Here is a 26,417-nt window from a genome sequence, read left to right as displayed (position 1 = left end):
CCTCCTGCCCTGCCCGCCCCTGCTTTTCAGGACGTCGTCTGGGGGATGCACCTTAACCTCAGAGACAGGCACGGGAGTTGGTGGGTATCAGCAGACCCGAGTTGCTGTGTGGCCTTCAGTAGGTATCTCAGCCTCTCTGAGCCTCTGTTCTCCTCAGAAAAGTCAGACCGCCTCACAGAGCGGCTGGGCTAGTTCAGTCAACTGTGAGCATCCAAGGCGCCGTTCTCCGGGCTGCAAGCTCGAGAAGCACGCTCAGGCCGCCCCCAGCCCCTGCCTCTCGGCCCACGTTTGAGGCTGCAGGGCGTCCACCTCGCGGAACTGCGTGGGAAGAAGATCAGAGGGCCGTTTTGAAGCCCCGCGCTGTCCTGGGTGCATGTGCCTTCCAGCAGGGCAGCCCCGCCCGAGAAGGGCACATCCTGGCAGCTGGCCCAGAGCCTGGCACGGGCTGTCGTCATATCCTGGAACCAAACCTCCCTCTGGCCCTGGAGATGCTGGAGGTGGTTCCTTCAGCGCCCCGGCCGTAGAGCACGCGGTTCACCAACATCACGGTGAAAAGCCGTGCAGACAGCAGGTGCCCTGGGATGACGTGACGTGGCGGGCACCTCGTCTCTGTGGCCCTCCCCCTACACCCCAGGCCCCCTTCTAATCACACAGACCCAGACTGGGGGACCCCGGCCAGCACGCGGCAATTCTGCCAAAGACACGCGAAAGCCAAGGGCAGTCTGAGAAACCATCAGAGACCCAAGGAGACGGGGGCGACAGGATGACTCCATGCCGTGTGGGACCCCGGAGCCCAAAGGGGGGCGTGCGTGGAAAATCGGCGGGCACCGGAGTAAAGTTGGGGGTTTAGTCAATAGCACCGTCCCCACAGGAACTTCTCAGTTCCCACCTCTGTGTGCTGGGCCCGGGAGAGGTTAACTTCCGGGGAAACTGGGCGAAAGGGTCCCGAGAACGCTGCATCTTATCTCTGCAGCTTTTCTGCAATTGGATTTGTCATTCCCAAACGCTGAAAAAGGTTATTTGTAAAAACAACAAGGACTCGAAGCTAAGACAGGGAGGGGAACAGTCCCTGGGGACATACTTAGGCGAAAACGTCATTCCTTGTCTATCTGACATGCAAATGCAGCCGGTGTCCTGTGTTTATTCTGGCAGCTCCAGCCTCGGCCAAGGGGCTCCAGGAACCGGGCTGGGAGATGGGGGACGGGCTGCAGGGGGGGGATAATGGGTCCCTATGTCACAGAGGCCAATAATGACTCTTAGTGATAATAATGGTGATGACAACAATAATAATCGCGCCTCTCTCTGGGCATTCACCTTACTTCACCCTGCCCGTTAGCGGGGCGCCTGCCTCCCTGCCAGGCGAGGGGGAACCTGCCGTGCCCGGCGCAGGCCCAGTGTGCGGGGACCCCAGCTCTCTCCCCCCTGCAGCCAGCTCCGGCTCTGTGCATGAGTTGCCTGGGGCTGCTGTAACAAATGACGGCCCGCTGGGGGGATCTAAACACCAGAAACGTGTTCTCTCACAGTCCTGGAGGCCGGAAGTCTGAAATCAGGGTGTTGGCAGGGCTGGTTCCTTCTGGGGACCCCGAGGGACACTCGGTCCCGGGCCTCTCCCGGCCCCTGTGGCTGCCGGCCACCCTGGGCCTTGCTTGGCTTGTAGCTGCTTTGCTCCGTCTTCACACAGCTTCCCTTTCTCTGCCTGTTTCCCCTTCTCTTTTCTGCTGACACCTGCCACCGGACTTGGGGCCACCCTAAATCCGGGATCATCTCATCTCGAGACCTTCCACTTCATTCCATCTGCAAAGACCCGGTGCGCAGGAGGATTGCACATTCACAGATACGGGAGGTTAGGATGTGGGCATATCTTTGGGGCACACCATTCACCCCACTATACTGCAGAGATTTCTCCATCAGACCCTGTCGCTCTTCTTTTTTTCCGCCCCAAATTCAGCTAGAAAAGCGCTCATCTCGTGCAGGGACCAAAGGCCAGCCACGCACCCAGGGCCCATGTGCAGAGCGGCCCAAACGTTGAAGAATGAGAAATAAGAGGAAGCTGGTGTGGTGGAGCAGGGATCCCAAACCCCCACCCGCGCCTCAGTTTCCACCTCTGTGAAGGGGGCTGATTCTGCCATCTCAGTGAGATCCATCCTGTTGAGTTGCAAGGACAAGGGGGTGGGGGTCTCCCTAATCCTCGACCAGCCCTTATCTTGGCTCCCAGTGGAACGTGGGAGAAGCCCGGTGTTCCTGGAACAGGGAGAGAGAGTGTGTGCAGGAGAGAGCGAGAGAGAGAGAGCCACCGTGGGGACTGGAGGGAAGAAATGAGATTGTGCCTATAGGCGCTCAAAATAATATCAGAAGAATAAATGCCCCCAGGAGTGGCGGGAGCATAATTAAAAGACCCCAACCCTTGTTCTAACCCAGGGGAGCCTTTTAAAATAGATCCGATTAGATGACTCCCCGAAACGTTAGATGTGGCATTACCCCATGACCCAGCAACTCCACGCCCAGGTACGTATACCGCAGTATTAAACACGGGGATTCAAACTAATACGTGTGCACAGCAGCCAAACACTGGACACAACCCCAAACGCCTATCCCCTGATGCACAGCTCAGCAGAGGAGGGCCGCTCCCTGTAGAATATTCTTCAACCGTGAAAAGGAACGAAGCACGGACACACCTGACAACAGGGAGAATTTTGAAAACATGCTGCTGGGGGAAAAGCCAGATACTCAACGAGCGCACGTGTGATTCATTCATGGGAAATGTCCAGGACGGGAAAATCCATAGAAACAGAAAGCAGCTCTGTGGTTGCCAGGGGCTGGTGGAGGGGGAGGAGGGGTGACGAAGTGACTGCGAAGGGGGACGGAGTCTCCTTTTGGGGAAATGAAAATGTCCCGGAATATTTATCGAATGGAAAGAAGTGATGGTTGCCCAACGTTGTGAAGGTACTTAAGGCCGTTGAGTTGTTCGCTTTAAAATGGTTAAGTTTACGTTATGCGAATTTCAGCTCAACTTTAAAAAACTTGAAAGTGGGGGGAAAAATTGGATCCGAAAGATATTTATACTCTTTTGTTTTCCAAAGAAATTGTCCCAGGCGCCCAGAAATTACCGGTCCCAAAAGAACTTTACAAATAAACTTGAATAAAGTTAAACAGGGTCCTTGCGAAATTCACTCCTTACAGAGGCGGCCCTGCCATTATTAATAAAATGTGGTCATGACATAACAGCATCACAATCTCCCACCCCGTGAGGGCGCTGCGGTCAGCGGGTGAAGCAACGTGCTCGAGGCCGTTCACCGAGGACCGGCCACGCAGAGGCAGATCCACAGCCGGTGCCTCTGGCTGATGACGGGGAACCGGGAGCCGGGAGCCGGGAACCAGGAGCCAGCAGGCGATGCTCCCGGGGAAGGGGAGGCCCTGTGCAGGCTGGTTCTCCGAGGAGCCGGGGTCACACCTTCCCTGACCTCAGGGGCAGGTCAGGGGGCTGTGCCGGGCTCCCAGGAAGAGGACCCCTAGGTGCCAAGAAGATAGAGCTCAAACTCAGCCACCACCCTTCATTCTCCAGGCCTCCCCTGCTGTCCCCCTCACACGAAACGCATGGCGGTGCGGGGTACGTGAGGGCGGCACACACAGGGGACACCGCCTCCGGGCAAGGTGTGCCGGGGAGCCCAGCAGCTCTGACCAGGGGCCCAGAGGGGTGACCTCACAGGCAGCAGCACTGAGGCCCAGGCCAGTGAGAGGAAGAGAGGCCAGGACGAGTGAGGGGGCGAAGGATGCCACGGTGCACTCCTAAGCTATGGGTGTGAGAGCGTCCCCGGACCCCGAGAACTGACAGGGACAACACGGGACCATTGCACCTTAGAGGCAGCCTGCATCCTTTGACAGGTGAAGGGACACACGAGCTATGATCCACCCACACGTGGAATACTACTCGGCGATGAAAAGGAATGAACACACAGAACGATGCTGAGGGAGAGGAGCCAGACCCGGAGGACCACACTGTGTGGTGGCATTTATAGGAAACGTCCAGAAAGGGCTCATCTCTAGACTGAGAAGGCACATCAGTGGCTGCCGGGGGCTCGAGGTGCGGGCAGGATGGACCACAAAGGGCAAGAGGGGTCTCCTCGGGGTGATGCGAAGTTCTACAGCTGATCGTGGTGAGGGTTGTACCACTTGGTAAATTCTATAGTATGTAGATGACACTGCAATAAATATAAATAAAAATTTTAAAAATTTAATCTAAAGCCCCGGCTGGGTGTGGCTCAGTGGATAGAGTGTCAGCCTAAAGGTCGAGGGTTCATTCCCAGAAAAGGCACGGGCCTGGGTTGCAGGTCCCGGCCCCAGTTGGGGCACCCCCCACCCCACCACCTTCCCTCCCTCCTTTCCACTCTCTCTAAAAATCAATGGAAAAAATATCCTCAGATTAGCAACAACAAAAATTAATCTAAATAAAAATTTAAATAAAAAACAAATATAAACAATTAAAATTTATATCTAAAAAAATTTTAAAATTTTTAATAAAATAGATAAACTTAATAAAATAAAAAATTGAAAATCTAAATAAATTAAAAAGTTTAAATAAAATTTAAATTTTAAAATAAATCAAAATAAAATAATGTTTAAATGAAATATGTCTTTTAAAAATTAGAAAATTTTAAATCTAAATAAAAGATTTTTTTATCCTCACCCAAGGCTATGTTTATTGAAAAAAAAAAAAAAGAGAGAAAAACATCAATCAGTTGTCTCCTGAATACACTCTGACCAGGGATCGAACCCACAACCTTTTGTGCCTGACCTGGAATTGAACCCACAACACTTTGGTGCACAGGGTGATGCTCCTATCAACTGAGCCACCCAGCCAGGGCCAAAGATTTTTTAATAAAGTAAAAATAAAACAAAACAAAAAGTAGCCCCTAGATGTATGGCCAACAGGTAACAAAAAATTTAAGAAAAAGGTCACTCTCAACTTGGTCATCGCTAATAAATTGTACCTGTACAACCAGGTGCTTGAGACATGCCTGATACTGAATGTCCAAACCACTGAGACTGAAAGTCCAAACGACTAACCTGTGGGATGTCTTCAGATTCCTCCCCCTCCCCAAATTCCTGACCTAATGCCCGGGAGCTGCCGGAGGGCAGACACCAGCTTCTCTGGCTGACAGCCTCCCGGCACCTGCCCAGTGAGAAGTATCCCACAAACGCCTGTTCAATGCACACTGAGAGGCTGCGATAGTTTCGGGGGGCAGCTCAGACTCAGGTCCCAGGGCAGCTGTGCTGGCTCCTCTCCATGGAATCATCTTCTCTAAGCTTCAGACCAGAGAGTCAGTATTTCCTGCTGGCAGGCCCTACAGTCTCTGTCTGCGCATGGTCTCCGGGAAGGGGCAGGGCTGTGGGCCAATAAAGTTATGGGCACTGGAATTTGATTTTCATAGAATGTGCATGTGTCGTGAAATGTTATTTTGATTTTTTTCCCCAACCATCATAAATGTAAAATTCTTGCTTAGCTATTGGCCAAACAAAAGCTGCAATAGTCACATATTGCATGATTCAGTGCATATGAAAAGTCCAGAACAGGCAAGTCCATAGACAGAAAGCAGATTAGGGCTTGTCAGGGGCTGGGGCGAGGGGAATGGGGCTGGGGTTTCCTTTTGGGGTGATGGAAATGTTCTGGAACTAGACAGAGGTGACGACTGCACAACACTGTGCATATCTAAATGCCACTGGATTTTTCACATTAAAATGGTTAATTTTATATTATGTGAATTTCACCTTGATAAAAAAATTATAACACACACATACATGTACATAATTAACATTGGAATATACACTGAGTGGCCAGATTATTATGATCTCTGAACACATAATAATCAGTGTGTGTGTGTGTATACATATATATATATATATATATGTGTGTGTGTGTGTGTGTGTGTGTGTGTGTGTGTGTGTGTGTGTGTATATATATACACACACACACACTGATTATTATGTGTTCAGAGATCATAATATATATATTTTAGAGGCCCAATGCATGAATTCGTGGATGGGTGGGGTCCAGCCAGCCTGGCCAGGGGGAGGGGACATGGGAAGTTGGTCGGCCTGCCTGCTGGTCGAACTCCTGATCGAGGGGACAATTTGCATATTAGCCTTTTATTATATAGGATATACACTGAGTGGCCAGATTATTATGTGTTCAGGGATCATAATAATCTGGCCACTCAGTGTATGTGAAATATAAAGAATAATACTATTGATTTTTCTTTTAAGCTGTAAGCCAGGGTGGGTCAACTTTTGATTTAGGTGAATAAAGATTGCTATCAGGAATGAAGGGGCTCTTCTGGGAAACGTCCCTTACACATGATGTCTCCGCCCTAATCAATGACAAGGCAGGCATGTTCATGCCTCTTTGATGGATGAGGGACTAAGGTCCAAACTAAGAACGCCACTCGTTCGAGGTCACTGAGCAGCAAGTGCCAAGGCCAGAAAGTGACCTGGGCTCTTGGCTGGGCTCCCCCGTTACGTCCATCACGTACTCCGCTGAACAGACCTGCTGTGAGAACTGAATGAGAAAACAGGCAGCTCTTCAGTGCTGGGCTTGGCATACCGTCGGTGCTTAATCAATGCCGCTTTCTCCCCTTCTCCTGTCCTCTGTGTGAACAAAGGGCAAAGCAGTCCTGTCTGGCCAGCGAGGAGATGATGGGTTTTCCTAGGTATCCACCAGTCGTCACCAGCTAAGCCCTGCACCTTCCCCTCACAGTCAGGACTTAATTGTTCATACGCGGTAAGAAAGCCCCGGAGACAGCAAGACTAACGGGAAAGTTCTCGGCCTTGGCAGCAAGGTGGGGACCTCCGTGAGAAGCCCACTCTCAGGGGCGTCCCGGCCCGCGATATTTCCCGTCCCCGAGAAATGCCGAGCTGCCAAGCATCCTCGCAACACGGGGAGCCCGGTTTGGCAAGACACTGTGAAGGCATTGCGCAAAGCTAAGCAGAAACACCCCGACCGGCCCAGCTGGGAGTCGTTTGTCCAGTTGGCGCTGTCATGTGACTGTAATTCCTTCAGAGCGTTCATAACTCGTCTCGGAAGCTCAGCTGCATTTTCAGTGACGTGTTTTCTGTAGAATTCCTGAGTGCTTGCTCTTGGGAGCTGGGCCAAGTGTACACAATAGCTATTTGGGGCGGGACAGCTGGTAAAGGGAGAGGCGGGCTGACCTCTAGAAGAAAAGTGAACAGAAATCCAGGAAGCTAGACATGGCCGGGACGCAGCTCAAGGAGACGGTAAGCTCCCTGTAGGGAGAAATGGGCCATGGACCCTGTCAGCTTCCTCTCCAGGTCCAACAGAGCATGGAGAGGGAGTTTAATGTTCATTTGTTGCTGAAACAGAAAACTTCTGTTTCACACGTTTCCTGAGCCCTTAAAGACAAGCCTGGCAGGAGAAGGTACGCCTTAACAACACACATGCCATTCATACAAGCCTCTGCCAGTGACAGACATTCTTAATGAGCATTGATAATGAGCACTGTGCTAGTAGATTCTGAGATTTTATCCAGATTCAGTGCTGGGATTTTATATTCTGGATAAAATCTCAGAATCTACCAGCACAGTGCTCATTATCAATGGATTAGACCCAAATGGAAGAGGGGTCAGCAAGGCACAGACACACAGCCTGTCCCTATTCTTTCGGAACTCACCCATATCACTTAGCACCCACCTTGTATCATCCGTTCACCTACTGACCACCTCGCCGCCAGAGATATGTCTTATTCCTGGACTTTTCCCCACCACCCTCCCCAGCAGCTGATGAGACAGGCTGCTCAGAGACTTCAAAACGTTGACACGGGTAAGTCACCCTCCTAGGAAGAGGCAGCGTTGGGAACTTGACCTCAAGTCCGGAGCCTTTCTCCAACAGCACTGTCACCTGAGATGTCACCAGGACACACACCCACACGGACATGTGTGGCCTCGATAGCAGGGTGACAGGACCCAGCGTGAGAGGGACCATACTCCAAGCACCCCCAGCCCTGAACACTGACGCTCTCCCAGGATGCCCTGCCCAGGACCCCCTGTCTGACTATTTGGCGTGTGCCCTTAATTGGGCAGAAAGCATTCTTGAGCATCTACATGGACCATCTCATTTCTCAAAATGAAGCTCAGAGAGGCTCAGAAAGGTTAAGTGACATGCCCAAGGTCACACAGCAAAAATGGCAACTCAAGTCCATGCTCTTTCTATTCGTTGGTGATTCTGTGTGTTGGTTCCATTCACTGGACACCCTGAAGTGTCCACACTGCCCTGGGAGATCCTCGTGGATAGCAGCATCCTCGTGTCCTGTTTGTTTCAACCCCATGTCCGCAGCTGGGGGGTAGGGGTCACAGAGACAAATCCAGGGAGATCCCTGCCTTGTGGGGCTCCCTTGTCTGGAAGGGAAGCCAGGCAGAACAGTTGGTTGCCATGATATATGAGCTTTCTGGGGAGGTCACAACAGACGGACACAAACTGGTGGCTCAAAACAACAGAAATGCGTTATCTTATCATTCTGGGGACCAGAAGTGGCTCCAGGCAACCTGTGGTGTTCCTTGGCTGTAGCTACAATGCTCCCATCTCGGCCTGTCTGCACATGACTGTGTTCTCTGTGCTTGTATCTCTGTGTCCTTTCTCTTACAAGGATCCTTATTGGATGTAGGGCCCATCCCAACCCAGGATGATCTCATTTCTAGACCCTTAAGTACATCTGCAAAGACCCTCTTTCCAAATAAGGTCACACTCACAGGTACAGAAGGTCAGGATTTGGACATCTCTTTTGGGGAACACAATCAACCTACTACCCATGGGGACAGAAAAGGAGGACGTCCCCAGGAAGCTGGGGTGAGCTGAGGAGAGGAAATGTGGACAGTCCTGCAGGAGGGGAGAGCCAGTGATTAGACAGTGACTTTTTAGATTCAACACCCAAAGCACCGTTTGTGAAAGGGAAAATTGATGAGCTGGTCTTCATTAAAATGAAAGACCTCTGCTCCACAGAAGACAAGCCACAGACTGGGAGACAACCTTTGCAAAACACCTTTCAGATAAAGGACTGGTGTCCAAATTATACAAAAAAAAAAAACCCTCTTAACTCTATAATAAAACAAACAACCCAATTAAAAACTGGGCCAAAGATCTGAACAGACACCTCACTAAAGAAGATACACTGATGGCAAATAAGCGCATGAACATAGACTCCATATCAGATGTCAGTGGGGGACTGCATGTTAAAACACCAATGAGATACCACCACACACCTAGGAGAATGGCTGAAGTAGGAAACACGGACAACACCAGATGCTGTCCAGGGTGTGGAACAACAGGAATGCAAAATGGTACAGGCTACTTTGGAAGACGTTTGGGGTGTTTCTTACAAACCTAAAATAGTCTTATCTTGGGATCTATTCATTGCATTCCTAGGTATTTACCCAATAAATATGAAAACTTATTTCCAGGCAAAAATCATGAATGCTTATAGCAGCCATATGCAATATATAGTCAATATAGCAACTATGGCCCCAAACTGGAAGCAACCAAAATGTCCTTCGGTAGGTGGATGGATAAACTGTTACATCCAGAACCTAGATTCTTTCTCAGCAATAAAAAAAGAAATGAGCTATCAGGCCACGAAAAGACACAGGGGAACACTAAATGCATACTGCTGAGTTCAAGGAGCCGGTCTGAAAAAGCTACTTCCTGTTATGAGTCTAACTATATAATATTCTGGAAAAGGCAAAACTGTGGAACCCAACCAGGGGTTAGGGAAGAGGGAGGGACGGAGAGGTGGAGCAGGCGACTTTCAGGACAGTGGAGTGATTCTGTATGGGAGTGTTACAGGTGACACATAAACGTTGTGCATTCCTCAAAACCTACAGAAAGTACAAAACCTTTAGAGTGAACCCCAAAGTAAACTGTGAACTTTAGTTAAGAACAGTGAATCGATCGTGGCCCTTCAATGTAACCAAAGGTACAACACTAACACAAGATGTTACTAACGGGGGGAACTGTGTGTGTAAAGGGGGAGGTTATAGGAGAACTCTCTGTACTGCCCGCTAACTTTTTCTATAAACCTAACATTGCTCTAAAAAAATCAAAGGTCGTTAGTTAAGGGGGAAGGAAGGGACTGAGCCAGAGCCAAGCAAGCGGAGAGTGAGAGGAAGGCACACTTGGTGGAAGACACAGCAAGTACAAAGGCCTGGGCGGGGAGGTACTCGGTGTGTGCCAGGTCCTGCAGGGAAGCTGAGAGTGGGGAGAGGGGTGGGCTGGAGTGAGCTGCAGGAACGGTTGGAGGTGGAGGGAGGACAGGACCAAGGCCGGCAACTGCCTGAGAACCATACACCTTGGGGACCAGACTGAGTTCCCTACATCCTTCCCTCATTATCCTACGGAGAAACTGAGGCTCCGAGAAAGGCAGCAAGAAAAGCACTTGAAGCGAGCTCACAGGATGTCATCTGCACGTCCACAGGAAAGAAAGAGCCTGGGACCCTCGCCATGTCCCTATTATCGCCTCCATTTCACAGAGGAGGCAGCAAGCCCCGAGAGGCCCAGCCACATACAGCGAGGGGCCAGCGGTCAAGGCCGATTCTCCGCCATCACGGTGGCAGCCACAGGGAACATGTCTGGGCTCCACGGAAGCACCTCTGGGTCCCCACTGCCCAGCAAATAGGGTTTATCAGCAAGTGTTTGTTCAATCTACCGTCGGATGAATCACGGTGAGGTGGCACGGCTCTGAGGCTCCATCCAGCTGGGAGGGTCCAGGATTATGGGCCCCAAAGAGGTTCCTTGGCACCTGTGTGGTGCGAAGGCCACCCCACTGCCGCAGCCCTGGTCTGCGGCACCCCGGCTTCTGTCAGCGGCAAAGCCCTGCTGGCTCCCAAGGGCAGGCGCTACCTGCACCTCTCGCCACCTGGCCCAAACGTGGGTTCTGGAGTCCAGAGACCAAGGCTGGATACTGGCTCCAAGTCATAGCATAAGATGCTACCCCTCCAGTGCCTACAAGGCCCCCCTTTCTACAGTTCTGGACTCACAGAACTCCTCCTGGGTGAGGTCACCATCCTCCTCTCCCCCCTCACACACTCACTTCCTCTCTCCCTCCTCGAAGGCCCCTATCTCCACCATACTTGTTCTTTTACACACACACCTCCGCTAGAGCGGAAGATTCCCAGTGCCGTACAGGGACACTGGGAGGGGCAGCCCCTTGCTGGCAGGGCTGTGGGGGGACCCAGGCGGTGTATGTAAGAGGCCCAGCAGGCAGGCTTGTTCCCGGTGCCCGAACCAGCACTGCATGTGTTGGAGCAGAGACTGTCATCTCGTCTGGAGTCTCTTCATTCCTGCAAATCATGAATGTGAAGCCGCCAGACCTGCCGGCATCAGCAGGACCTACAGCCTCTCCCAGAGCCCCCAGGGCCTCGGGCGCCCTGCTCTGAAGGGCTTCCTTGGGGAACAGTGTCTCCAAGAGGGAACATTTCACCGTAGCCGGCTTGGCTCAGTGGATAGAGCGTTGCCTGCGGACTGAGGGGTCCCAGGTTCGATTCTGGCCGGGGGCACATGCCTGGGTTGCGGGCTCAATCCCCAGTGGGGGGTGTGTAGGAGGCAGCTGATCAATTATTCTCTCTCATCATTGATGTTTCTCTCTCTCCTTCTCCCTTCCTCTCTGAAATCAATAAATAAAAAAAAAGGGAACACTTCTTGATGTCATCACGCAAGAGGTTTTGAGGGTGATGAGCAAGCATAACAGTGGGTGGAGCTAGGTGGGCCCCCAGAAAATGAGGGGCTGGGTCTCTCCATCCATCATCATGAGTCCTGGGAACCCCAATCTCCCCATCCATCGGGGTGTCTGGGAAACTCCACCCTAAGGTGGCTGGACCCGGTCACCTCATCCCTCTAGGTTTCTGGAGACCTTTCTGCGGCTGCTGCGGGGCCAATCGTTCACCCACCAGGGGTTCGGGGACCTCTCTGAGGATTTGGGGCCCATTCACCCCATCCATCGGGGATCCCAGGAGGCCACGGGGCCCAGTCAGAGTCCCAGGTCCCCGGATGCCACCCCCGCTCCAGGTCCTCCCCGTCAGCGCGCAGGCGGGAGCCCACGGGGTGCCCCGGGGATCCCTGGGCGTCCCGCGGCTGTTGTGGAGTGCGTGTTGATGCCGTCGCCCGGGAGACACGCGGGGGCGGGCCCCAGGCGGGGGGCGCGGCCGGGCTGCGCGCGAGGGGCCGGGCCGAGGCGCAGGGCCCTGGCGGCCGCAGTGGCCGGGGCCGCCGCCGCCCGCCGGCTTATATACCGCGGCTAAATTTAGGCCGCGCGCGGAGCTCGTCCCCCATCCGCGACGCGCTTCCGCGGCCCCGCCTCCGCCCGGCCCCCACGCGCGCCGCGTCTATAAGGCCGGGGCGGGCCCGCCCGCGGCCCGCAGAGCCGTCCCCGCCCGCCTGCGCCCCGTCAGTCGCTCCCCGGTGTCCGAAAGCGCGTCAGCCCGGGGTCCCGGTCATGGCGCTGAGCGAGCCCATCCTGCCGTCCTTCTCCACTTTCGCCAGCCCGTGTCGCGAGCGCGGCCTGCAGGAGGTGAGGGCGGCAGGGACAGCGGGGCGGCCGGCTCAGGGTAGTGGAACGTGGGCTGCGGGGCAGTAGAACGCAGGCGGCGGGGATGGTGGACTTAGGGCAGGAGAACCTAGGAGGCGCCGAGGGCGAGCTCAGGCGGCGGGGGCCGCAGGCTCAGGGTGCTGGGACGACAGCGGCGGGCGGCGGGCTCCGGACCCGCCGTGCGCTCACGCCCGTCCCCCATCGCCCTGTCCCCCGCAGCGCTGGCCGCGCGCAGAGCCCGAGGCAGGCGGCACCGACGACGACCTCAACAGTGTCCTGGACTTCATCCTGTCCATGGGGCTGGACGGCCTGGGCGCCGAGGCGGCCCCGGAGCCGCCGCCCCCGCCCCCGCCGCCTGCGTTCTACTACCCCGAGCCCGGCGCGCCGCCGCCCTACGGAGCTCCCGCGGGCAGCCTGGTGTCAGAGCTGCTGCCGCCGGAGCTAGACGTGCCGCCGGGGCCCGCGCTGCACGGCCGCTTCCTGCTGGCGCCGCCCGGCCGCCTGGTGAAGGCCGAGCCCCCCGAGGCGGACGGCGGCGGCGGCGGCGGCTACGGCTGCGCGCCCGGCCTGACCCGCGGGCTTCGAGGCCTCAAGCGCGAGGGAGCCCCGGGCCCGGCTGCCGCGTGCATGCGAGGCCCCGGGGGCCGCCCTCCGCCGCAGCCCGACACGCCGCCGCTCAGCCCCGACGGCCCCGCGCGCCTGCCTGCGCCTGGCCCGCGCGCCCCCTTCCCGCCGCCCTTCGGCGGCCCCGGCTTCGGCGCCCCCGGGCCCAGCCTGCACTACGCGCCGCCCGCACCCGCTGCCTTCGGTCTCTTCGACGACGCGGCCGCCGCCGCCGCAGCAGCAGCAGCTCTGGGTTTGGCGCCGCCCGCCGCCCGAGGTCTCCTCACGCCGCCCGCGTCCCCGCTGGAGCTGCTGGAGGCCAAGCCCAAGCGCGGACGCCGGTCCTGGCCCCGCAAGCGCACCGCCACGCACACCTGCAGCTACGCCGGCTGCGGCAAGACCTACACCAAGAGCTCGCACCTCAAGGCGCACCTGCGCACGCACACAGGTGAGAGGGGAGAGTGGGCGGGGCAGGAGGCGCGGGGCCCGGGAGGAGGGGCGCAATCAGAACCCCCCGGAGTAGCGGCTAGGTCCCGGAGATTCCGGAGGAGGCGCGCACTCTTAGGACTCCCCTGGGGGCGTGGCTCGGGAGGTTGGGGCGGGGAGGTGCTTTTAATAACCTTTGGGGAACTCTGACGCACAATATTGGGGAGGGGGCGCACGCTTAGGATCCTCCTGGGAGTGTGGCTCAGGACTTTGGGAGCTGGTGCGCACTCGGGAATCCCAGGGAGACTGTCTCAGAATGACAGGGAGAGGATGCAAACTTGGGACACCTCTGGGGGCGTGGCTCCCAACACCGCGAGTGGACTGTGCGCGCATCGCGGACCCTCTGGGGACGAGAATCAGAAGGAGGGAAACAAGTGCTTAGGGACCTTAACGTTGCAAAACTTAGTCGGGGGGGGGGGGGATCAGCTCAGGGAGTTGGTTTGGGGTCGGTTGCACGCTCCTAAGTAGCCACCTCCGGGGCGAGTGTCTTTGCGCACCGAGGCCAGAGTCACTGGGAGGGAAACTGAGGCCCGCTCTCGTCCCCCCCGCCCCCCCTACAGGCGAGAAGCCCTACCACTGCAATTGGGACGGCTGCGGCTGGAAGTTCGCGCGCTCAGACGAACTCACGCGCCACTACCGCAAGCACACGGGCCACCGGCCTTTCCAGTGCCACCTGTGCGACCGCGCCTTCTCGCGCTCCGACCACCTGGCGCTGCACATGAAGCGGCACATGTAGCCCGGGCGCCCCGCCCACTCGCACGCGGCCGTGGCGGGTCCCACGCGCCGGACGGACGCGGCCCCCTCGCAGACTGTGACTTGGTATTTATTGGGCCTTAAGGACTGGACGGGGCACAGCGTGGCCACCGAGGAGGCTCCCCGATGACGACGCTGCCGCCCTGGCCCCATCAGAGACTGAAGGCCCCGGTGGGAGGAGACCACGATCCTCCTTGACGAGTTTTGTTTTCAAAATGGTGCAATAATTAAGCGTCGTCTTCGCCCCGCCGGGTCTACACTAGAGGATCGAGGCTTGATGCCTTGTGAAGAAATACAGCCTTAATGTGTACTGTCTACAACGTGTTTTTTTTTTTATAATATTGTACATAGCGACTGTGACAGATATTGTATTATTATTGTAAATAAGGAGACAGGCGGCCATTGGCTGCCTGGTTCATTTTTATAAGACTTTTGCTGTGTTGTTGTTTTTTTTAATTAAAAAAAAGTTTTGCATCTTTTTAAAAAAAAAATCACAGCGCTGATCTGACTGCTTGAAAGCTGGGGGCTCGGGGCACTGGGGGAAGGGCTGAGGGACACAGGCAGCTTTGATGGAGGGCAGCCTGGCCTGGCACAGGGGTGGGGAGTGAAAGTGGGTGCTGCCCCGGCCAGCACTCAGCTTGCCAGCTGCGCAGCGCCCGGCTGCCAGAAACCTGTGGGTTTTTCTATAAATTTAAACACTGCATTTTAGGACTGAGGAAGAGCTATTTTAAGGTTGTTCCCTGAGCCATAAATTGCCTCCTTTTCCCCAGAGCTGGGGAAAGTGCTGGTCCCACTGACGTGGCCGCCTCTGGGCTGAAAAAGCCTCAGCTAATTCTGAAGCTTTTGAGGTTTAAGCCAAACTCCTGGAGTGTGCAGACTCTTTTCGGGGGGGGGGGGTGTTTTTTGGTGTTTTTTTTTTTGCGGGGAGGGAGATGTTAAGTTTCTGACATGCTTTGCCTTTTACTAGTCTTTCCTTGAAGCAGGATTTTTTTTTACAGGAATGAGTTCCCCATCTTATTAGGAAAAAGGCCGAGTGTGGTGGGTGCTCCTTCTCCAGACGGGCAAACTGAGGCCCAGAGAGGAAGCGATGGAGTGGTGGCCTTCGGGTGCCAGCTTGATCTGGCTGCTTCCCGGGGGTCCTCAAACCCCACTACAGGGGATGGGGGGGGGGTGACGTAAACCACCTGTTACTGGCATAGGAGGGACATGAGTCCTCCCTCCGCCCCCAGATGCCCCTGTGTGATGGAGTCACATCAGAGCCTTATTGGATGGAGCTGGCCACTCCAGAGACCCACCTTGCAAGCAAGGGTGACCCCTGCCTTCTGCTCTGTAAGTCCCAGTGGAGCGAGGAGGTGCCCCTCCCTGACAGATTGCCCTGCCACCCCTCATCTTCCCCCTTCTCGGGGCCCTGGGTGGGTAACCATGGCCACCAACAATTGCACAAGTGTTTTCCAGAAAGTGAAAATAGCTCATAAGTATCGACTGTTTTAAAACACTCTCGCCCATTGCGACAGAGGCTGGGATTTCCTCCCTCCCTCCATCCTTCCTCCCCGCAACCCCCCCAGGGCAGCCCTGGAAACAGCTGAGAGCGTTTGGTAATCCAAAAAAGCAGAAATGGGAGCTGACAATCTGATTCATCCTCCTCGAGTAAATAACCTGGCCCCACTTCCGCCGGGGGGGGGGGGGTGTGTGTGTGTAAGCGCGCGCACGCTGCTTGTACCCTCTGCCTCTGCAGCTTTTGCAAAAACTGCCCCAGAGCGGGACAGTGTCCCCTTGGCCTGTAGAAACGCCCCTCTTGGCTCAGATGGTCTCCGAGGCACTGGGGGCAGGAGAAAGACAAGGACAGGTCCATCGTTTCTGCTCGCTAGGGTCTCCCGTCTTTCCTGTTGAGTTCAAACTTACGAGGAAAGCTCCTTTTCTGCTTACTTCAAACTGCTCCCAGGTGTTACCCCTCCCCTTTCCCTCCCCCTCCCCCCTTCCCCAGGCTTCTCAATCCAATGAGAGGCCATTTGTCACGGACTGAAGGTGTGACTTTCTGTTTTCTGAGCGCCTCCATCCGATAGAATAGAAAGTGCCATCCTCCAGCTCAGCTGTCCGGCTCAGCAAGACACGGGGCCGCTGCTGATGGAGGCAGAGATAGAGAGACCGCTCTCCTCACGTTGCCCCTTTTCAAAACCAAGTGTCCGCGTCCCTCTCGTGGCTTCCGGATGGGCGCTTCTCCACCAGGAGCACCCAGCAGGAGAGAGGTTTGGTTATCACAACGGCGGGGGGCGGGGGGTGCTGCTGGCGTCCGTGGGCGAGGGTCAGGAATACTGCAAACACATTCTCGAAGGCACAGGAAGTCCCCGCCACAGGAGATGATCAGCCCCCTGTGTCAACAGGGCCGCGGTTGAGAAATCTGCTCTGGTTCCTAAAAGATCAGCGTGTTCGTTGCTCTGATGAGCACGGAGGTGGCCCTGTCCCGGGAGCAGGTCCGGTGGCTGGTGCCACCGGAGAGCAGCGCTGACCCCTCACGGCTGGGCCCAGGCTCCGGGCTCTGGAGAAGACACGGGACCCGAGAGCTTTGCTTTCCCGTGAACCAAGCCCTGGAGTCCATTTGCAAAAACGTTAAATGTCAAAGAAGAAAAAATACTCACCCTGCTTTCCACACACATTCCAGTCCCCGTTGTTTTTGGAGGGAGGGGCTGCCCGCCGGGGGCTGAGTGGCTTTCACATGGCTGTGATGATGAATGTATCCTTTTTCCCCGGGCAAGGTTATGACAACTTTTCCATGTTTTTTTTTCCCCTCCATGGCATGTTTTTATTATCCTTTTAGACAGCTGCATAATATTCCATTTAGATGTGCCAGGAATTGCTTGTACAAACAAGCACTGAGCATATATTTATACTTGGCCATGTTTCAGATGGTCCTGGGGTTGGGGGGTGAAGGCTTGGAAGGGATGAAGGGTTTTTTTTGGGGGGGGGTCTAGGGGGGCTTTGGGCAACACCAAAATGAGCTCACAAGAGTGACTCCAGAGATGGGGGTGGGATGTAGGAGCTGCTTTTCTGCTGAAGTTTCCGGTATGTCAGGGAGCCCGGCACCTGCAGGACGGTGTGGTGGGAAGTGGGGGAGGGGAGCTGTCAGGGGTGAGGAGCCCAGCACATGCCTGACTCAGCACCCCACCCCATCAGCGGGCTGAGTTAGCACCTAGGCCCGCCAGCGCCCTGGGGAGGCGAAGGCAACCGGTAGAGGTGGCTCGTGAAGGCGGCAACACCAGGCAGCTCCCTCCGTTGGCCGGGACCCACACAGAGCGGGGGGGGGGGGGGGATGCCATTGGGAGGCCGTTCTCTACACTGCAGGATGCTGAGCAGCACCCTTGGCACCCCCGCCCCCCCCGAAGCCAGCAGCACCCATCTCCCAAGCTGTGACGACCAAAAATGTCTCCAGATATGGCCAAGTGCCCCCCGGAGGCAGAATCGCCCCCGATGGGTCACCCTGGGCTCGGGCTCTGTGGGCACCTGGGAGACTCGGCACCTGGGACTGTCTGCCCCCCGGAGGCCGCACACGTGCCAATACACACCGAGTGAGAGGGAGAGAGGAGGTGACTCAGACGCGGGGAATCACCTGGTCAGACCATCAAACCCATCAGGAGTTTATTCTGGGGACCCAAACCAGAGTCTTTCCAAACAAGTAACACCGAGTTTCCCCCTTGGCACTGCTGGCACCTGGGGCCGGTCATGCTACGGGGTGAGGCTGTTCTGTGCCTTAGAGGGCACTGAGCGGCGTTTCTGGTCTTGACCCGCTAGATGCCAGTAGCTCCCCCTTCCCCTCCCCCAGACCAGAATGTCTCCAGCCATCACCCAGGGTCCCTGGAGAGGGCGGGGAGGGAATCTCCTGTGGTGGTGACCAGTGTGTGGGCAAACCATTCTCCCCATGGGAGCCCCGGGCTGCTGTGTGGGCCTGTGTCCTCGTCTGAAGGTGAGGATGCTGCCAGCCCGGAAGCAATGACAGAACAGGGACCAGCGCCCGGCGCTGGGGTGTGGCCAGTACCACGGGTCTCCCCTGAGGAGGTTGGTGTGCTTGCATTTTAAGTCTCCCTGCCCCCCACCATCTGTGTCTATGTCTTTGTCTCTGTCTCTTTGTCTAGATGGGTAGAAAGATGATAGATAGATGATAGATAGATAGATAGATAGATAGATAGATAGATAGATGATAGATGATAAACAAATAATCGTTCAATCTCCCTCTCTCCTTTTCTCTTTTTCATTTCTCAATCTCTCCTTCTCTCCTCCCCTTCTTTCCCCTTCCATCTCACTGTCTTCCCTTCTTCCCCTGCTCTCCCTCTCCCTCTCCCTCTCCCTCTCCCTCTCCCTCTCCCTCTCCCTCTCCCTCTCCCTCTCCCTCCTTCCCATTCACTCATGATCTCGATGCCTCAGCCCCAATGGAGTCCTGGGGAAGCAGAGGTGACTTCGCCTCAGCCCTTGCCCCAGAGCCAGTTGACAGCGTTTGCCGAGTGACTGATCTGGGGCTACACTGAGCTGAGCTCAGGGGGAGCAGGTGCTGTCATCCTAGGCACTTCCCCCAGATTCTCGCTTTCAACCCTCCCCACAAGCTGGGACCCTCCCAATAGCCTCCCCTGTTGTCCAGGGGCAGAAAGTAGGGCCCAGTGCTGGTACAGGTGGCGGCGCAGGGCTCGAACCCAGGCCGGCCCAGTCCTGACGTCAGCGCTCCTACCCGAGCCTAGAAACATCTGTGCGCTGAACCAAACCAAGCTGGCCGTTTCCCTCCAGGCACCGGTTCCTGGAAGCCGGTGCATCCCCCGGAGGCCTCCTCCACCTGCACATCCTAGAAAGCTCCTTTTCCAAAGAAATGCCGGACCGGAAGGAGCAGGGTCCGGTAACCCAGGTGCCTGGGGAGCCCGGCCTGGCTGTCATCGGAAGCAGAGGGAGGCCTGGGTGGCAGTTGCCCAAAAAGCTAAGCAGGGAGTCCCCACGTGACCCAGGCTGCCCCCTCTCTGGCAGAGACCTCAAAGAGCGGAACACAGGGACTCACACGGATGCTTGTACACCATGTTCACAACGGCCGAAAGGTGGCAACCACCCAAATGCCCTCAACAGAGGAACAGATAAACACAACCTTCCTCAGCCGTAAGGAGTGAAGCACCAACACCCACAGTGCGGGTGAACCTGAAGACAGGGCGCTGAGTGCGAGAAGCCAGGCACAAAGGCCACGTGTTGGATGAAACGTCCAGAGCAGGTGTGTCCACAGAGCAGAACGTAGGATGGTGGGTGTGAGGCCATGCGGGGGGGGGGGGGGGGGGGGCGGGGCAGGGAGTGTTCAAGGGGGACAGGGTTTCTGTTGGAGGGAATGAAACCGCGTCAGAAATAGATGGTGGGGATGGTTGCATAACAACAGGAGCGAGATTAGTAGAACTGAATTGAGTGCTTTAAAAACACTGAAACATGGAATACTTGAAAATGGTGAATTTTATGGATGTATATATCTTACCACAATTTTTTTAAAAAGGCAGGGAATGTGGTTTCTGTGAGTCTGACTCTGGACTGAGTACGTGCCACGTGTCTGTGCTACGTTTACAGGTGGGAAAAGGGGGGGGGCTTGTGGGGGCGGGGGGCAAGGTAACCGTCCGCAGAATGGAGCTGAGCTTTGAACCTGGATCTGCCTGAAATGAAAGTTTTCCCACTGAGATACCTCGGCAATGGACGGTCACTGGGTCTCTCCAGGACTCAGTTTCCCCAATAAAATCAGAATAAATCTAACGGCCCCATCACTCTAGAATAAATCTAACGGCCCCATCACTCTAGAGTAAATCTAACGGCCCCATCACTCTAGAATAAATCTTAACGACTTCACTGCAGAGCCTCTCTTCTCACTCCTCCGTCCTCACTCAGCCACACTGGTCTCCTTGCTGCCCACCAAACAGGCCCTCCTTCAGTCCTGCCTCAGGGCCTCCCCACGTGCTGTTCCCTGGGCCTGGACTGTGGTTCCCTGCATTCTTCCCATAGCCGCCAGTGGCAGCCAATCAGAGCTGTGCTGAGGACCTCTCTGCAGCCTCGAAGCCGGAAACCAGGTCCTCAGGCGAGAACAGGAGGCTATTGGCCAAAGGGCCCGGGTCCCAGTGGCCCTTGCCAGGCAGGGGGTGGAGGAAGCTGGCCCTGGAGCCTCAGTTCCCAGCACCTCTGCTTCCTGCTCTGTGCCTGGCCTGCGGCAAGGCCCCGCGCGGACCCTCACCGCACGGCTCCCTCTGTAGCCACGCCCTGGGGAGGCCCCTCGGGTGCCACCTCCCGTCCTTGCAGAAGGAGAAACTGAGGCCTCGGAGTGCTTCCCAGAGCCGACACCAGTGCTGGGACCCCCGCCCCGAAGGCGGTGCGGCCTGGAGGACCAGGCTGCTCCCATTTCAGGAGGGAGGCAGAGGGAGGAGGCCACTCTCCAGGCCCCAGGCCTGCTCCCAGCCTGGGCACGGCCCGCAGCCCCCAGCTCCCCCAGCACCTGCTCTCCTCCTCTCCACCCTTCGTGCTCTTTCTTTATTCGTTGTTGTCAAATACACATAACATGGACTTGACCGTTTCAACCACTGCTGCGTGTCCAGGGCAGGGGTATTGAGTACAGTCACATCGCTGTGCAGCCATCACCTCCATCCGTCGCCAGGACCTTTTTCGTCCTACAGAACGGAACCTCTGTCCCCACCAAGCACTGACTCCCCAGCCGCTGGCACCCGCCATCTACCTCCTGTCTCTGTGAGCTGACTCCTGCAGCAGCCTCACGTCAGTGGGATGGCACCGTTTGTCCTGTGGTGCTGGCTCGTTTCAATGGGCACCCTGTCCCCCGGTTTCACCCCTCCCGTGGCGCGTGCCCTCCGTTCCAAGGCTGAGGCGTGTTTCATTGTAGGGACGGACCCCGCCTCCTTCATCCGCTCGCCCTGCAGTGGACACTGGGGCTGCCTCCGCCTTTGGCTGTGGTGACTGACGCTGCTGTGACCGGGGCTGGGCTGCGAGCCCCTGCTGTCCGTGCTCTGGGGGCTCTGCCCAGAAGCAGGACTGCCGGATCCCTGTGTTTTCTCTTGGGAGCTTCGCTCCCTGCCACTCAGAGGCTCGGGAGTGTTTTATTTTCTGAGCCGCTCCCCCAGGAGCCGCTGGCCAAGACCAAGCCCCTGCAGCCGTCCCAGGGTGTGTTCGGTTCTCGGTTCTTTACCAGCTCCCTGCCGGGTCAGCCCCAGCCAGCCAGACTCGGGGCCTCCGTTTCCTCCTCCGTGAAATGGGAGCAGCAGCAGGAGTGGGGAGGGGAACCTCGCCAGCGACCTGGCTCCCGGGCTGCCCGGAAATCTGGGTTCAGCAGCAGCCGGAGCTGTGCAGAGAGGCAGAGCACCACCCGGAGCTGGACAGGCCTGCGGTCGAGGTGCCACTCACACCCGGCACACCCAGCCGCCTGCTCCGCCTGCAGGGTGCTCTGTGTGCAGTGAGCACCCTGCCCCACCAGGCCCCAGGCATCCAGGTCAGCCCCCCTAAGGCGGGGGGGGGAGACACAGATGCCTGACACCAGGCCCGGAGACCCTCCACCAGGCAGGGCCTGAGCTGGGCCGAGGCTCAGAATTCCGGGTCCTCGCACTCATTCCGGAGGCCACTCGGGGGGACAGGCCGCCCAGCCTCCAGCTCCCTCTGCCCTCCGGAGCCACAATACTGACCACCCGGGACCTGGGCACGTCAGCCGAGCGCCTGCCAAGGACACACTGCTTGCCAGGACTCGACTCCGTTTTAACCTAGAACAATGTGAACAGAATGTGCTATTGACAAGCCTTTCTCCACGCTCCCCTCCTGCCCCACTTTCTTTCTTGTTTAATACGGGGAACCTATAAACCAACTAGACGTAACTGACCTCAAACAGCAGCAGACACATTCTTCTCAAGTGCGCACGCAGGGAACATTCCCCAGGCCGGGCCACAAAACCAACGTCCATCAATTGAAAAGGATCAAGATAATCCAAAACAGAGAGAAACTTGGCCGATGAAGAAATCCGCGGAGACGGGTAACAACAGTGCGGAGGACCTGCTCGGAGGCTCGGCCAGCAAACCCCGGGAGGAAGAGAGGCACGCGGGGCCTGAGCTGCAGATTGCAGCTGGCGTGGGAGGCGGCTCTGGCTTTGGACGGGGGGTGTTGTAGGTGCGTGGGGGTCTGGGTCTGGGGGCACCCAGGACTCATCTGCAGATTTGGGGTGTCTGTGAGGTTGTAGCCTCCGGAATGGGAACCTAGTCATCTTCTGGGGCCCCTGAGAGCAGCTTCCCATGCTCTGAGGCTGGCAGAGGGGAGCCCACTGGGGCCCTGCTTCTGAGGGCCTGTGCCAGCTGTCCAGATCCACGCCTCCCTTGCTCCTTAGAACATGCTAGAACCCCTTCATTCAGCATCCTGGCCCTTTACGGCCCGCAGCCCCCTCCTCTGAGTCTCTACTCCTACACCACCCTCAGTCCCCATCCTAATCTCCGAGTCCTGCCTCCCGACCCCAACTCACCCTTACTCTTCCCCAACCCCATCTCTTTGCACAGGCTGTTCCTGGTGTCAAAAAGCCTTTCCCATGTGTCCACATGGCAAACCATAGTGCACTCTTGCAGGCCTAGCTCATGTCACCTCCTCCGGGAAGTCAGCCATGACTCCTCAAGCAGAATCCTTGCTCTCCGCCATGCAACCCGGCCTCACCAGGGTGGAGGCATTGGGAGGGGTATCTGGTAGCCCTGGACGACGTGGCCTGAGCAGCCAGCCGTGAGGGGCGCTGCATGAGTGGAGGGCCTGGTTGAGGAGGGTCAGCGCTATGAACGGGCATAATGGCTTTGCTCCCCGGTTCTCATAAGGAATCAAACCCAAACTGCAGGGTTTCTTGGGTGACAGGATTTCCTATCGATTCCTAAAGAGCCCAAGATGATGCTGAATGGAGTGTGCAGTGTAGACAGGACCGGGACTCCAAAGGCCCAGGTTGACCCAGTGATGCTGGGTAGTGTGCAGTGTGCAGTGTGGATGGGACTTGGAGTCCACTGGCCCAGGTCGGCCCCAAGCTCTGGTGCTCACCTCCCAGCGAGAGCTTTCCCTGGGCGGGTCAGAAAAGTAAGCACATCTTTGTCCATCCGTCCATCCATGGACGCCAAGGTGCCGCCACGTCTTGGCTATTGTGAATAATGCTGCGGCGAGCAAGGAGGCGCACCTATCTCTTCAAAATAGCGTTTTGGGTTTCTTGTGATAAGTACCCACAGCAGAATTGCTGCATCACACGATAGTTCCATTCTTAACTTTTGGAGGGACCTCCATACTGTTTTCCATAGTGGTTGCACCGATCTGCATTCCCACCAAGAGTGACGAGGGCTCCCTCTTCTCCACATCCTCGCTAACGTGTATCCCTTGTCTTTTTTAGAACAACCATTCTGACAGGCGTGCGGTGATATCGCATTGTGGTTTTAGTTTGCATTGCCATAATAATTAGGGGCGGTGAACATCTTTTCAATGAAATATTACTCCACCACAAAAAAGATGGAACCTGGCCATTTGCAACCACATGGATGAACCTAGAGGGTATGATGCTAAGTGGAATAAGTCAGAAGGAATGGGACAAAGGTCATATGATTTCATTTACATGTGGAATAGAAAACAAACAAAAAAGAAACAAACAAAACCAAACCAAACTCATAGCTATGACAACAGATTGGTGATTACCAATGGAGAGGCTGGTGGGGAGAGGGTGACATGGGTATCAGGCGTCAAATATATGGTGATGATTGAAAACTAGATGTATAGGGTGAGTAAGCTATAGTGTACACAGATGTCGAATTATAATGTTGTACACCAGAAACTTACATAATGTGATAAACCAATGGTACCTCAATTAAAAACAAAAGAAAATCAGCCCTAGCTGGTTTGGCTCAGTGGATAGAGCCTCAGCATGCAGACTGAAGGGTCCCGGGTTTGATTCTAGTCAAGGGCACGTGCCCGGGGTGAGGGCTCGATCCCCAGTAGGGGGCATGCAGGAGGCAGCCAATCAATGATTCTTTCTCATCATTGATGTTTCTCTCTCTCTCCCTTCCTCTCTGAAATTAATAAAACATTTTTTTTAAAAGGGAGAAAAGTGAAGCAGAGAGTAATGCTTCCACACTGCGGGTGCTCAGCCTCTGCTGTGTCCTCCCTCTGTCCTCCTGTGTAAGTGGAATCCCATCTGGGTGGCCTCAAGCAGGACCCAAATGGCATGTGGGCCGTGACCCTGGGATGCTGGCTCATCCGTCTGTGGGCCACACTTGGAGACGCTCGGCTCTACATCGTCACAGTCACTCAGGAAACAGTTCTGCACCCTCAGACCCTGTTCTAGAGCTGCCGTCCTGCCTTCCCAGGCACATCCTGACTGCCCTCCACCTCTGTCACCCGTGATTTCAACCTTGACCCCAAGTTGGCCTTCTGGGGACTGTCCCAAGATGAAAAGACACACTCCTGGGCCAAACCCCTTGTCTATGACTTTGGGGTTCTGTGATGTTCCAAAGCAAGGAGGAAAAGCAGGAGTCAGGAATCCAGCCCGGCCCACCCCTCCGCTGGGCTGTAAAACCTGCCCCGGGCTCCAATCCCGACTCTCCAAGCAGAATTCTCCACATTCCCGGTGGTGTTTCCGTTGAACCCCAAACCTCAAACACATCCTGATGTCTCATTTCCTCAACGTGCCCGGGTGACTTAGGCCAGCTCGTGGGGGCTCATCCGTTCGTTTTGAGTCATAGGAAAGTGTGTTGAAGGAAGGGTTTCTCATCTCAGAAGTAGGTGGTTGTTTCATTTAACACGGTCGGTTCCCACCAACCTCTGCCGGCTTCTGTGGGGCTCACCGGGGGAGCTCCCGGCCAACGCTGCCGTGCCGGCCAGGATCTGGGCCCTCGGAGACAGTGGAGCAGCCCTGGCGACAGGCAGGGTCTGGGGGCCCTGACAGGTCTGAGCAGAGCTCCTGAGTTCACCACGATCAACCTGGGGTCTCCGCCCCCGTTTCCACCTTTGCAAAAGGGGGTCGTGAGCAGCTGTCTTGGTGGGGCACCGCCTGATGGACAGGCCTGCACTGTGCCTGGCACACAGTAGGTATGCAGTGAGTGCATGGGGACTGTTATGAGAGAGCTAGTGGAACTCCAAAGAGGAAGCCCACACGTTCTACTACATCCTGCTGGTCACGGGGCGGGGGCATTGTGGGCGGGGGCAACTGGCATGGCAATCCCAGTGTCACCAGCATCTGTCTGCCCCTGAGCCGACTTCTGCTCAGGGCGAGTGTCACAGTAGGGCTAACCGTGTATTGGAGCCTTCTCAAATGTAAATGGGCATCTCTCGGGTGTCTTTTCAGTGGGAGGAGCCTGGAAAGGGTTTTGCCTAGAGTCGTGGTCGGCAAACTGCGGCTCGCGAGCCACAGGCGGCTCTTTGGCCCCTTGAGTGTGGCTCTTCCACAAAATACCACAGCCTGGGCGAGTCTATTTTGAAGAAGTGGCGTTAGAAGAAGTTTAAGTTTAAAAAATTTGGCTCTCAAAAGAAATTTCAATCCTTGTACTGTTGATATTTGGCTCTGTGGACTAATGAGTTTGCCCACCACTGGCCTAGAGGAAAAGTTTTCATAATTGCTTTATTGTTGCTGTGTTGTTTGGTTCAGAAACGATTTGAATGTGTGTTGCACTATTCATGATAGTCAAATAGTAGAGAGAACCCAAGTGTCCATCAAAGATTGAATAAGCATGCCCTGACCAGTTTGGCTCAGTGGATAGAGCGTCGGCCTGCAGACTCAAGGGTCCCAGGTTCGATTCGGGTCAAGGGCATGTACCTTGGTTGCGGGCACATCCCCAGTGGGGGGTGTGCAGGAGGCAGCTGATCGATGTTTCTATCTCATCGGTGTTTCTGACTCTCTATCCCTCTCCCTTCCTCTCTGTAAAAAATCAACAAAATACATTAAAAAAAAAAAAAAAAGATTGAACAAACAGGATGCAGTCCCTCCATACCGTGGAATGGAAT

General features: G+C 55.8%; 1 protein-coding gene across 1 annotated transcript; it reads left to right on the top strand.

Annotated features, from left to right (window-relative positions):
- The first annotated feature begins 12,400 nt into the window (after positions 1-12,400).
- On the top strand, positions 12,401-14,855 carry KLF2 (KLF transcription factor 2). The gene is made up of 3 exons (XM_079772418.1): positions 12,401-12,566; positions 12,804-13,635; positions 14,234-14,855. The coding sequence occupies exons 1-3, from the start codon at positions 12,492-12,494 to the stop codon at positions 14,407-14,409; spliced, it is 1,083 nt and encodes a 360-aa protein (XP_079628544.1). The 5' UTR covers positions 12,401-12,491; the 3' UTR covers positions 14,410-14,855.
- The last annotated feature ends 11,562 nt before the right edge of the window (positions 14,856-26,417 follow it).

The sequence above is a fragment of the Cnephaeus nilssonii genome (assembly GCF_951640355.1).
Source record: "Cnephaeus nilssonii genome assembly, chromosome: 5".
Lineage (NCBI taxonomy): Eukaryota > Metazoa > Chordata > Mammalia > Chiroptera > Vespertilionidae > Cnephaeus > Cnephaeus nilssonii.
The sequence above is the reverse complement of the archived record's forward strand: the minus strand, read 5'-3'. Positions and strand labels throughout refer to the sequence as shown.

Bases quoted from the DNA above. Each gene is read 5' to 3' on its own strand.
- KLF2 (XM_079772418.1), top strand. From the start codon at position 12,492: ATGGCGCTGAGCGAGCCCATCCTGCCGTCCTTCTCCACTTTCGCCAGC. The intron at 12,567-12,803 runs GTGAGGGCGGCA...TGTCCCCCGCAG, and splicing joins GCGAGCGCGGCCTGCAGGAG to CGCTGGCCGCGCGCAGAGCC. The intron at 13,636-14,233 runs GTGAGAGGGGAG...CCCCCCCTACAG, and splicing joins GCACCTGCGCACGCACACAG to GCGAGAAGCCCTACCACTGC.